This window comes from Diadema antillarum, unplaced genomic scaffold, assembly GCF_040938485.1.
Source record: "Diadema antillarum isolate AM-2024a unplaced genomic scaffold, OU_Dant_1.0 seq00001553_RagTag, whole genome shotgun sequence".
Classification (NCBI taxonomy): domain Eukaryota; kingdom Metazoa; phylum Echinodermata; class Echinoidea; order Diadematoida; family Diadematidae; genus Diadema; species Diadema antillarum.
In genome coordinates, this window is record NW_027272282.1 from 736,791 (window position 1) to 749,485 (window position 12,695).

At 36.8% G+C, this 12,695-nt stretch overlaps 1 protein-coding gene across 1 annotated transcript; it reads left to right on the plus strand.

Annotated features, from left to right (window-relative positions):
- Positions 1-808: 808 nt before the first annotated feature.
- Positions 809-10,438, plus strand: LOC139710678 (RING finger protein 215-like). Its single transcript, XM_071622600.1, has 10 exons — positions 809-1,081; positions 1,372-1,545; positions 2,271-2,342; positions 3,045-3,133; positions 3,427-3,490; positions 4,078-4,188; positions 5,952-6,074; positions 6,644-6,778; positions 8,087-8,189; positions 10,133-10,438. Exons 1-10 carry the CDS (start codon positions 809-811, stop codon positions 10,162-10,164), a joined length of 1,176 nt encoding a protein of 391 aa, XP_071478701.1. The 3' UTR covers positions 10,165-10,438.
- Positions 10,439-12,695: the final 2,257 nt, after the last annotated feature.

Consider the following 12,695-nt stretch of genomic DNA (forward strand, 5'->3'; position numbering starts at 1 on the left):
TTTGATAGAAAAGACTTCATGTCTCATTTCAACCAAACATAGGAATATTAAAACATCACTACCTTAACAGACAAAATACATGGAAATTCAATTGTTCCCTATGTCCATGATGAGTAGTTGTAGCAATCGCTCCTCAAATGATCGAGCTAAATCACATTACATATTGGAGTACCAGTTATCATTCTATTTGTCCGAGTTGGAAGAATGAATTTAGAAAGCTTAGATTCAAGACAAAAAAATAAAATCAGGTTTTAGAATCATAATTTCAACAAAAAAAAAACATGACAAAGCAATTAAAAAATCATAATATCTTACAATATCTAGGTTTGATAATGGTTTTTGGTTTTTGTCTTTTTTCTACTTACTTTTTACAGTGAAAGCTAGAGTTCATACTGAAGTTGTGGGAATAATTATTATTCAGCAGCATCCAGTTCGAGCATTTTACTACAGAAGAAAACGAAAAGTATCTCTTTTGCCCCCACCCCCCCCCCCCCCCCCCCCACACACACACACACACACAGACACACACACACTTTACGCAGTGAGTCGGAAGGAATTCGTCTGGCAGCTTATTGTCCGTGAGAAAAAGGTTTTTGGGTTTTCTGTCAGCAGCTGTGGATTTGTGACGTAATGATAACACAGTAAAAAGATTGGTGTCCTTTCTTACGGTTATGTTTATCGCAGACATTCAGCACCCCGTATCGAAAATCGTAGCAGCATCACAGGGTCATCTTACACTTGTACTTACTACAATAAACAACTGCTTATGTGTCTCTCTGCCCATACCCCTTGTTGATAATACGTCAAAATGAGGAGAACTTCTTGGGGAAAAGCAAGGCGAAACAGCAAAATGCTGTTGCCACCTCTCAGCACTGGTTCCTCAACGAGTCTACGGTCAGTGGCAAATGCTTGTACGAGCTGCAAATTATCCAGCTGGGCCCTCGTTCTGTCGCTCCTGCTACAACTCGTATCGGGAGAACGCGAAGCTGTCATACGGGTGCAGCCCGGTGGAGCAGCTATCCAGGGGTCGTATGCGGGCAGTGGGCCGGATAGACTGAATGTCACTGGTGTCTTGAGAACGGTGAGATTAACTTGCGATTCTTGCACATACGATGTTGCTTAAAAACATGGAAACAGTGCTTTGAAAGTGATGAATTCCATAGCCTTCAGAGTGACAATTAAGTAGTATTTGGATGCACAAAGCTTGTCATGTCAGTATGCAATTCGTGATTAATTGCTTATTTTCATTTACTGACAATCAAGATATGGAGTCTAGTGCCCAAGCCACTTTGGATTGAGTCTGCTTAGAAATGTGGGCAATCATGCACTTTATTTGATGGTCATAATGTGTTTGTTTCCCCTTTTTTCCAGATCACAAACAGTTGTGATCAAGAAGGTGATGTGGTATCATATCACAGCGATGATGGTGACAATCAGGAGGAGAAGAGTGAAGAGGAAGAGGACTGGATCGGTATCTTCCATCTCCCTCCCCTGGAGGAACCAGCCGGAGCCCAAGGAGGAACAGGATGCTCACTGCTGGAGCAGGTTGCTTATTTTGTTGTTGTTGTAGTTGTTAAGAGCCTGGACATCATTCAAATTTGAATTATCCCAAAATATCCTATTTTATCCTAATTAAATCAAATAATTTACTTAGAATGATAGCTCGAACAAAACTAAATAAAAGTACTTTGTAAGCCAGATCATCATTCTTAGTCTCCATTAGAGGCATGACAAATCTGTTCATCATTACTTCCCCAGCCCAGTCATTTTAGACAGTCTGAGATTGCTCCAAATTGTCCAACCATTATAGCACAGGCAGCAAAGTATTTTTCAGGGTGGGGGATCAAGGTCATACTCATAGTAACCCCCGCTTAGGGAAGAATCTCGGGATGGAATCTTCGCCAAAGTATGGGTGTTGAGATTTTATTCCGATTTATTTTGTTTTCTTCTTTCTTTCTTTTTTCGTCTGCTTCTTTTTTGACAAGTCAAAAAAGTGGGGGCTGTAGCCCATATCCGCAAGCTTTAACCAAGATATATTTTTTTGGTTGTTTTTGTTTTGCATTAAAGCATGTTTTTAACCATTTCAGGACCACCAACCTAATATCCAGTTGACTTTATCAAGCATTTGTATAGCGAACATCTCGCCAACAGGATGGAAAGAGTATGTGCATCAGTAATGTGTGTTTGTTTTGTTATGTCTTGACCATTCTTATTGTGTAGACAGAGTTTTGTCAATGCTCAGTATGTCAAATTTCTGTGATTTATTACAGGTAAAACAGGCCATGTTATTTGGGGCTTCAGCTCTTCTCGTCCTGGCATTGAACCCTGGACTTTTCAAGGAGGTCAGTAGCTACAAAAAGGAATGGAATGCATTCATGTTTGCTGGTGTGTGTTGTTGTTTTCCTAAGAATTTGGCTGTGTGATAGGCATGGCCGATGAGAGGAAAATACACTGAAGAAAAAAAAATCTTGCCACATAAGTTTTGACCTATTGTTGCTTACATACTGAGGTTCTTTCATAGAAACATAGCCATTCATTTGTCTCTCCAGGTGAAAGGAGAGGGAGGTCCTCCTCATTCCCCCATGAAAAAAAAAGAAAAAAAGAAGTTAATGAAATAAAGGCAGAGTAGATTATTCAAGTCAGTTCCCTATAAAGGTGTGCAATCATGTCACAGCTCACTAAAACAAGACATTGGTACGAAGATTAAATTCCACATTGATTTGCACTCATGCTTTGAGATTCCTGTGTTGAAATCTTCATTGTGCAGGGAAACCTTGTTATAATGAACTTGGTCTACTCACATTTAAATTAGGTAGCTTGTTTTATCAGGGATAGAAATAAAAGAATATAAAAGAAATGGGACCTGCAAAATGCCTTGTTTGATATCAGGTATCCCACTAAATCTGACCTCATTTTAATGAGGTTCAACTGTACTTCACATACTTTATGATATATTCATGGAACAGTTATGCTTTTTGATTATTTGTCGGCAGTTTATTGGAAATACGTGACCAAGTTTTGCATGTAATCTTCTCTTTTCCCAGATTGAATTGAATCTGACAACAGACACACCAATAATTCTCATCTCTGACCCAAGAGAAGTCAAAAAATTTCAAAGAAGTGTTGATTTACGGTAAGTTTGTTTTGTCAGTATTTTCATACAAGATAGCTCAGTGTGTTACTCGATGATATTTTTAAGTGCTTTTTGGTTAGCTTTCAGTTGACACTGTTGCATGGTCCTTTTGTCGTTGGTGTGAAAAAAAAAAATTTAGGAGAACCTTTGTTATATCAGTGACTAGATAGATTGCATGAATTATAGTAGAACACTGAATGCTGACTTTGTTATTGTATGTTTAAAAACATGGAATGCAAGGGTATTAAAGAATATGATATACTGTACCTAATGTGATTTATTTCATTTTGCAGAAAAGGAAGACAGAAAGTCAGAATCACATCCAAACCAGAATCAACGGCCAAAACAAAAACAATAGTGAGTATTACCATGCTCTTCATATTGCTTGTGCTGTCCTACTTTAGACACATAGCAATGAAATCAGTAGGTTGGGACATGTTACAATTCAAACTCGTGAAAGTTACATATTTATAAAATAACAAGAGCATATTGCTCTTGGGGCAACAAACCTTGTATCTAAAAATAATTTTGAACATTCAGGAGAGAGAAAAAATAGCAACCAAAGCACTTTAACAAAATGGATTGCTTTTCCTTTATATTTGGGGTGAGACAGCCTGGATTCAGTCAGGACAGTAATTGATTATCTTATGATTGATTTTTTTTTTAAAGTCATTTTTGCCAAAATTTGAGAAACAAAGTCCTGTCACCCCATTGAGAGAATGTGTTACATTTAGTACTTACAGTTTCGAGTGTAAAGAGCGCAATAGTCATCATATTGAATTATCCTGAATATTTGTATTTTGGGTTTTAGAAATCATGATTTCACTATCTCATGTGGCAATGCTTATCTATTCATTATGTAGGCCCTCTTATTCAAGATCTGTTTCTTGTTCTATCTGTCCTGTTTATATATTTTGTCTGTTTGTTTGTTCTATGAAATGTAGTCTGCTCCAAAGCTGACCTTGTGGTCGACCTGTGGTCGTTCAAGTGGAGGCAGTAAATTCAAGGAGTGGGAAGGCACAGTCTGCCTGGACCCACTGCATGCTTCGGCTGAGGTACGAGAGCTGTGTAGTTTACTCTTGAATAGAGAGTGTGCTGGGTGTTGTACAGTCAAAATCAGTCTGTGAGCAATATTATTATTACATGTGGGACCCATTTCATAAAGCAGTTTGTAAGTATACTACAGTGCACTCCCGTTATAACGAAATGCTCGGGACCGGCAGTTTTCTTTCGTTATAAAGAAATTTCGTTATAACCGAACAAATACAATATATAACGAAAACAAGGAATCACGTATATATATCATATTATGTTTGGTGAATACTCATCATATACTGGAAAGCTATGTGAAATGTGATGGGATAACTGTATTACAATAATAAATGCAAGTTCCCCTCAGAAACTGTGCGTGACACAAGGAGCGAACACACAGTGGTGTGAAGCGTTCACCCATGCAGAGACGCTATAAATGCTTGTTCCGCTATGTATTTTCGAAAGCAATTCGCATTTCGTTATAACAGAGCACATTTCTTTTGTTTTTCTTTGTCTGTGGCGCTCGGAAAAGACTTCATTATAATGGAAATTTCGCTATAACCGTGTTCATAATAAGCGAATTTTGTACCATAGACTTTAATGGTGATAATTTTGGGACCAGAAGATTTACTTCGTTATAACGAAATTTCGTAATAACCGTGTTCGTTGTAACGGGAGTGCACTGTACAAGTATCACAGTCATAATTGTCAGAGTTACTGTGACATATGGCTAGGAACTAACCAATCAGTTTTGAGTATTGACGTTGCCATGGGCAACTGCCATCATTGAAAATTTTTATAAAGTAAAAACATCTATGAAGTGCACCTTTGATGTTGACTGAGTCCTTTTTGCTTTTGTTTTATTTTTTTAAAGTGAAAATGTATAGTAAAATCTATCACTTTTTGTTATCACGTAGAGGAAGACACTTTGCAGTGTGTGTGGAAGAGAGATGCAGCCAAAAAAAAAAGTCACTGCAAGATCAGACTTCTGACAAATACACTATACATGTATATGTGGTTCTTTTTTAAAGTGTTCATATTTTTTTCATAGTTTTGTGATTTGTAAGTTTGTGTATGGTACTCCAGTGAGTAACATACATGGAAGTTTGTTCATTCATTGTTACTTGGAATATAACTGAGTGAGGGCTTTTTTTTGTGTGTGTATTCATTTTTCACTTAACAATGTTAAGGGATTTAGAGATTCCAAGAATTAGCAAAATGCTTTTTCTTTTGCTTTGTTTTTATTGCTTAAAAATGTAAGTTCTGTATTCAGTTTGTTCAAAAGAAATTAATTCTCTGGTCATAAAGGATTTATAGACACAGAATGTCCTTGAGATGTATTGTGACAAAGAGTTATGAAGGGCATGTGGCGTATGTGATATTTTGTGGAAAGAAGGCACAAGGTGTTCTTCAGATTTTAACAATTTTACTTTGTCTAATTTTTTTTTTCATGTACCCTTTAATGGCATGATGTTTAATCTTCAGGTCAAATGGTAAAAATTATTATGGTATTGTATAGTGATTTAAATTACCTTTTATTGGCTCTGATAAGGCAACCTATAAATTCAAATATGAATTATTTGCTTTTCCTTTTTTTTTTCTTTTTTTCTTTTTTTTTGGAAGGGGGGGATGGTGGTGGGGCTGAGAGAATATAAAAGTTGATATGTTTATGTTCCAGCAGTGCTTAGACCTATAATTACCAGAAGACGAGACTGACAGTGTGGAGATGATTTTCAGGCAAACTCTTGAAATAACTCCCTATGGTCTCCTTTTGTCTTCATTTCAGCATGGATTTGGTTGGATATGGCGTAGTCTGGTATCCCTTGCTGTTGGTTTCTATATCGTCAATGTGTTTCTAGGAAGAATACAGGTCCAGCACCTTGGGCAAAACAATCATGAAGATTTAGAGGCGAGTACTCATATTTCAATTAATCAAACTTTACAGAGACTTACATTCTACAGAAAAAAGAGTAAACTTTCATGAAAATGTGACATGCTGACCAAACAAGGACCACTGAGGTTAACATGTTGGCATTCAAATGAGTATATGTACTTAAACCCCAGCAGCAGCTAGTTTACAAACTTTAGATTGTGTTTCCTAATAAATGATACATGTATACTACATGTCTATGGAGTTATTATGTTTATGCAATTGTCTTCCATGATGCTATTAGTGGTTTGACATGTCATGGAAAGTATAGCAACAAGATGGGTCAGGTTCAAATATTTGCAGTGTTTTACACATGTACTTTCATGTTAAAATTGAAGATCTGGTAATTCACTCCCTGTTTGTATCCCAACATTATAGTAACTATGATGGTAATAGTTCTAATCATCATTGTATATGAAAGAGACAACAATACTACTAAGTATAAAAGTGTCATAATCTATATGTTTTGATTGACAGCTTCAGCATGTAAAATGCTCTGGTAAAGACAACCTGTCAAAATATGTTCTGTTCTCGCATGATATGTGCAGGGGTCACTACGGAGGTTAGCCGAACAGGCGATGTCCCGTATGCCGGTCTGGAAGTACAAGAGGAAGCGTTACCAGCAGTCCTCAGAGTCACCTGACAGTTGTGCGGTGTGCCTGGACGAATTCCACAAGGGGCAAGTGAGTGTGATGCATTCATGTCATGTGATATACTGTATATGCCATATATTTAGCGAGTCTGATTTTTCGTGAATCCGGACTTCCCGACAATTTCGCGAGTGGTTAAATTGGCGAATGTGGAGTACAGTACTGAGCGGAGAAATGTATGCATGCATGTCACATTCATGCCGGGATCAGAGTTGATATTTTCGCATGCCTTTGAATTTGCGAATAGCACCCGACTCATGAAATTCGCGAAAATAAAAATCTCTTGAAATATTTGGAGTATACAGTACTCAAATCGTGTGATATATCAGAATCATAGAGCCCCTAGCCTTATGTAAAGGTACTGTGGTTGAGTGGATGAGAATCCAGATCTGTTAACTTCTGGAAGGTCCTGGGTCCACATCCTGTCCAGAGCATACACCTTTAAAAGAGATCTGATACTCATTCCATCTCCATTGACACATAGTTAATATACCTGGCATTGCTGAGGTAATGATAAAGCCAGAATACCAGGTGGAAGAAGAGTGCTGACATTGTCTATACGTAGTAGTAGTGGTAAAACAAAAAGAGTATAATTAGCATTGTAGTAGTAGAAGTAGGAGTAATAATAATAGAATGATAGTAATAATGATATCAATTAAGATGATAATACAGTACACTCCCGTTGTAATGAACATGATTATAACGAAATTCTGGTTCCAATGAAGTAAAAATTCAGACCGCAATACATTGTATTATCCATTTTATGTCTTTTGTTGTTCATTTGTTAGGTTATAACCAAATTTCGATACAACAAAAGAAAATTGCCTGTCCCAAGAACGTCATTGTAACAGGAATCCCCTGTAATAATGAGTTAGAGTTGTTATTATAATAATGACACTAATATCAATCATAATAGTAGTTATCATCATCATTATCATCATCAACAACTACATCAGTGTTACACATGCCTTTTCCCCACTCTTTGGGGTTATGTGTTTGATTTCCTCCATGGCCATGGCGTGATCTCCACCTTGATGACCTTGATGAAGTGAGACCAGGATATGCCACACTTAGTGTGTATTACCCAAATTTCCACGGAAAATAGGAACTTTTTCACCCCAATTCCCTTTGTGATATCAATTTACTGGAGCCTCATTATAATGAGGTCGGACATTGCAAGATACCTGATTGTGATGATAAACGGTAATTTTGCAACTTCCACTCCTTTTTTTTCCCTTTGCTTTTATCCCTGATATAACAAGGTATATGAAAAAACAAGGGAATTTCCATGATCCCAAGCAGCTCATTCTAATGAAGTTCCCCTGTATTTTGTTTTGGCAGACCATTCGGATGCTCCCCTGCCACCACCAGTTCCACAACAAGTGTGTCGAATCCTGGCTGCGGAATAAGAGGACCTGTCCCTTGTGCAAACTTGACATCGTTGGTAAGAGTTAAATGATTTTCTTACGATGTTGCCTCTGTGCTTGATAGTAAACTGCAAAGCATGTGTCAGATATCAGTGGTGGATCCAGAGGGCAGTGCACCGGGCGCGCAACCCCTCTTTATTACTGGTTAAAACAAAAGACCTAAATAGAAAAAAATTCCCAGTAGAGTATATTATTATAGTAGCTGCACAATATAAATGTCCTTTATTATTATTATTATTATTATTATTATTATTATTATTATTATTATTATTATTATTATTATTATTATCATTATTATTATTATTATTATTACAAAAGTTTCTTTGCCAAATTTTTTTGTTGTCCCACTCTTGTACCAAGAATTGCCAACATACCTGAGATTACAAAAGTTTCTTTGCCAGATTTTTTGTCAACCTTTTTGTTGTGGTATTGTGTGACATCAAAAAGTTGACATGTATTCATGGTGAATGTTCACATGAGAGTACACAAAATTAACTCTCATGTCTTAATTAAAGGTTTGTAAAATTCCCAGTGACAGTCATTTTTGATGATGTCGTGAAACATAGATTAAAATACTAGATTGTTTTTTAAAGGAATTCCTTTTACAAACTATGTGACATGTAGTAGCGACACTCACTGTAGTATCAAGTTTGTGTAGTTGGTAACCTAGTCTTTTGCAGGCTGCCACAATTTAACTTGTAGATGACATTATTCTTGAAAGGTTGTTCTGCTCCTCTGTTAGTATAGCCTTCTTTTCATTATCACTTATATTTTACAAATGATCTAATTGATTAAACACGTTGACTAGAAGGTAGTACAGGGGAAACTCGGTATAACGAACACTGCTATAACAAGATATCGGTTATTACGAGGAAATTTTCCCGGTCCCAAATTTCCTTCCACACAAGTCTATGTAAAATGCTACTCTTATAGCGAGATCGGCTATAACGAAATAACTGCTATAACGAGATAAATTTTGTGACTTCCAAACAAAGAAAAACATAGCCAATCAAACCTGTTATAGCAAGGTAAAGCAAAATGTCTTCGGGTAAAACTTTACTTCGCCTGTACAATGTATCACCTTCCGAGATTGTAAAGCTCGATGCGCCAAAAACTGTCTTGTACACACACATTTTCTTCAGTTCACTCCAGCTAGCACCGCATGTTGTACGTGTATGTGTGTGTGTGTGTGTGCGCGCACACTAATACATGCAAAAAATGTGGTGGGACGGCCATATGTATACATGTACATGACATGATCATGACGTTTAGCAGGTGTGAGGCAATCTGATGCTGTGATTGGCTTTCTACGTAGGGAATTCCCCATCTTCACACACACGCAGTCATATTGTACATACAGAATGTCTCGCATACACACACAGCATTGTGCAGACCATATTCCACACACAACACACACCCATACAATAACCACACATACCAATCCACATACGATCTTGACACAATCGCAAGCTATATGAAATTACAAATTCAAACATCAACAATTAATAAGAAACACATTCTTGATATTGGATTTCATTGGTGAAAAACATCTTCTTACCCATAAAGGTGAGTAATTCCCTCAAACACATTATCAAGTTATCAGTATTGATTGATAGATGATGGGTAGTCCCACATGTGCAAATTAATGTCTTTATGTCATGCTTTTTTATGCCTACTGATATAACGAGATATCGGCTATAACGAGGAAAATGACTCGGTCCCGACCATCTCGTTATATCGAGTTTCCACTGTACATCTTATACATGTACCGGTGTGCAGAAAGTTAAATCATGATTAATCTGTGGTGAATATGTCTTTCTTCATGTGTGTGTTCTTCAGTTTGTCTCCTTTTATGAATTAGATTTAAAAGAGAGAGACAAATTGAAGAAACACACATCTGAACCTTCACCCCTCTGAATGAATATCTTTCTTTCATTTATGTCTTTCTTCTTTCATACAGATCAAAGATTTGGCTGGGGAAAGAAATGTTGATGCAGTGGTGTGAAGCATATCAACAAGCCTGCCGCAATCTTCAAGAACCTTATTTATTGACATTTTAAAACTTAAGTATTGTAACATAGCTTCTATATATATATATATGATGTGGTACTGAGTGTATGTGGTAGCTAGTTTTTCACTTGCCAGGATGTCAATGTGAGAGAGTTATGAAGGAGTGGAAATGTAGCAAAGAGCTGATAATATTATTAACCTTGGGACCAGGATGGTATTGTGTATGGATGATAGTCACATACATGTATTTATTTTGTTTGGGAAGAGGGAATCAATGGGGAAAAAAAAGGATCCAGCTGTCTTCTACTGATAGGTGTGATTACTTATATGATATTGGATGGCCTTGAGATTAATACAAGGAAATATTGGACGAGCTATGCACAAATATTGGACGAGTCGAAGACGAGTCCAATATTTTGCTTAGCGAGTCCAATATTTCCTTGTATTAATCGAAAATAGGACATTCAATATCATCATTATTATCCTACAGAGGATTTTAGCAAAGAATGTTTTCACTTAGGCCTACCCTTTCTGTCTCCGACTCCGAGTGCTGTTCCTACTATGTAGTGATCCTGACATGGGGTATGGTACATGTACACTCTTCAGTGCAAGTTAGTCCACTTCAGTCTCTGATAAAACAGTGATCTATTATCCAAGGTAGCCGTCATGTTACTGTTAGACAGATATCTAGCTAATTTAGACCAGAATTAGATGTATTTGTATCCGAGATCTGAGAAACAATTCACGTCACATCTACCGTAGATCGTGAAAGATCGAATTAGGCTACTACTACCACAACTAATCCTACTGTGCTGTATATAACGTACTTGTACACACACGTACGTAAATATACAGTAACTGTAATATGCATATCGCGCATGCAAATGCAAGCGCAGCGGCGGCGGCCGGCTACATTATATCGCGCGCGGGCTATCTAGCAGTAGCGCTGAGCATGCAGAGCTGCAGATCAATCGTCGCCTTGCGCCTGCATGCACAAAAAATGCAACTTGTTTTCATCAAACCTAAATCTAACTTCCTGTTATGAAAGTGATATTTTGAAAAATTGTGTGAAAAACAATTTCAACTAATTGATATATGAAATTTGTTTGTATAAACACAGAATTTTAGAAGAAACGATATTCTAGTTAATTCATGATTGACCAATCACAGACGTTTTTACTTCATATTTCAGGTCATCGCGTATATATCTCAACCAATCACGGTGCAGTTTATAAAAAACTTTGGGGAATCCCCTCTTGCCCTCCAATATTTTAAATATTGGTCGCCTCGGCCAAAATTATTGGTCGAGTACAAAAAAACCTTCTAAGTGGGTCGGAGGTTATGAGGTGCGTCGACAAAATAACACTTGTATTTGGGCTCTAAAAATCCTCTGTATGGATAATAATACAGTATATCTGTCTCATAATGCAAGGATTTTTATGTTCAATGTCATAATGTTCACTGCAACTGTCAAGGACTGATTAAGTGTATCTTTGGCCAAAGAATTATTTTTGATATGTGAAAGAGACACATTTCTGTAATCCATTGCACCATCTTTCAGAGAAAATGGGTCATTAATTAGTGAAATAATGCATCTAAAAGTTTCCAAACACACTGTGTCTGGGAGATTCAGGAACCGCTGTGGTTCCGTAACCCACTGCAAACAATAGGGTTTGCTGTAGTCTTGCCTCCCAGACCCATTGTGTTTAGAAACTTTCAGATGCATTATTTCACTAATTAATGACCCCTTTTCTCTGAAAGTTGGTGCAATGGACTTCTGAAATGTGTCTCTTTCACTTATCAAAAATAATTTTTTGGACAAAGATACACTTTAACTTCTTTTGAATGATATAAATGATATCAACTCGAAGTAACCAGTTTCTAATGATGACCTTCAGCATTAAAATGAAAAATTGAAAAGTTCATACAATGTACTAATTTTACTAGCACTCTGTTAAATGGATGATTTTCTGTGTCCGTAGCCTTTTGAATGTGTGCGTGAACACCATAGTCATACCATATGTAATCATAGGGTGTCTCACACATGTAAATTGAGTTATGAAGACTTTATTGTACTTACTGATGTAAAGTGGAATAAAAGAAACATTAAAGGACAAGTTCACCTTCATAAACATAAGGATTGAGAGAATGTAGCAATATTAGTAGAACACATCAGTGAAAGTTTGAGGGAAATCGGACAATCCGTTCAAAAGTTATGAATTTTTGAAGTTTTTGTGCAGTACCCGCTGGATGAGAAGACTACTGCAGTGTATGAATAACTTAGATGTCACATGCGTACAACAATATAAGGAAAATATAAAGAGAATTTCACAAAATTCCATCTTTTGAAAAAAGTACACATTCCCCTGACTCGTACCCGATAAATGTTATGGGTAATATTATTCCCCCTGCCTTTAGAAAGAGGCAAGTCAATTGCTCTTTTATTATGCGAAAAAAGTGAAAATATGTTGAATTTTCTTTTATATTTTCTTTATACTGTTGTACGCATATGA

Bases quoted from the DNA above. Each gene is read 5' to 3' on its own strand.
- LOC139710678 (XM_071622600.1), top strand. From the start codon at position 809: ATGAGGAGAACTTCTTGGGGAAAAGCAAGGCGAAACAGCAAAATGCTG. The intron at 2,343-3,044 runs GTCAGTAGCTAC...CTCTTTTCCCAG, and splicing joins ACCCTGGACTTTTCAAGGAG to ATTGAATTGAATCTGACAAC. The intron at 8,190-10,132 runs GTAAGAGTTAAA...TCTTTCATACAG, and splicing joins GTGCAAACTTGACATCGTTG to ATCAAAGATTTGGCTGGGGA.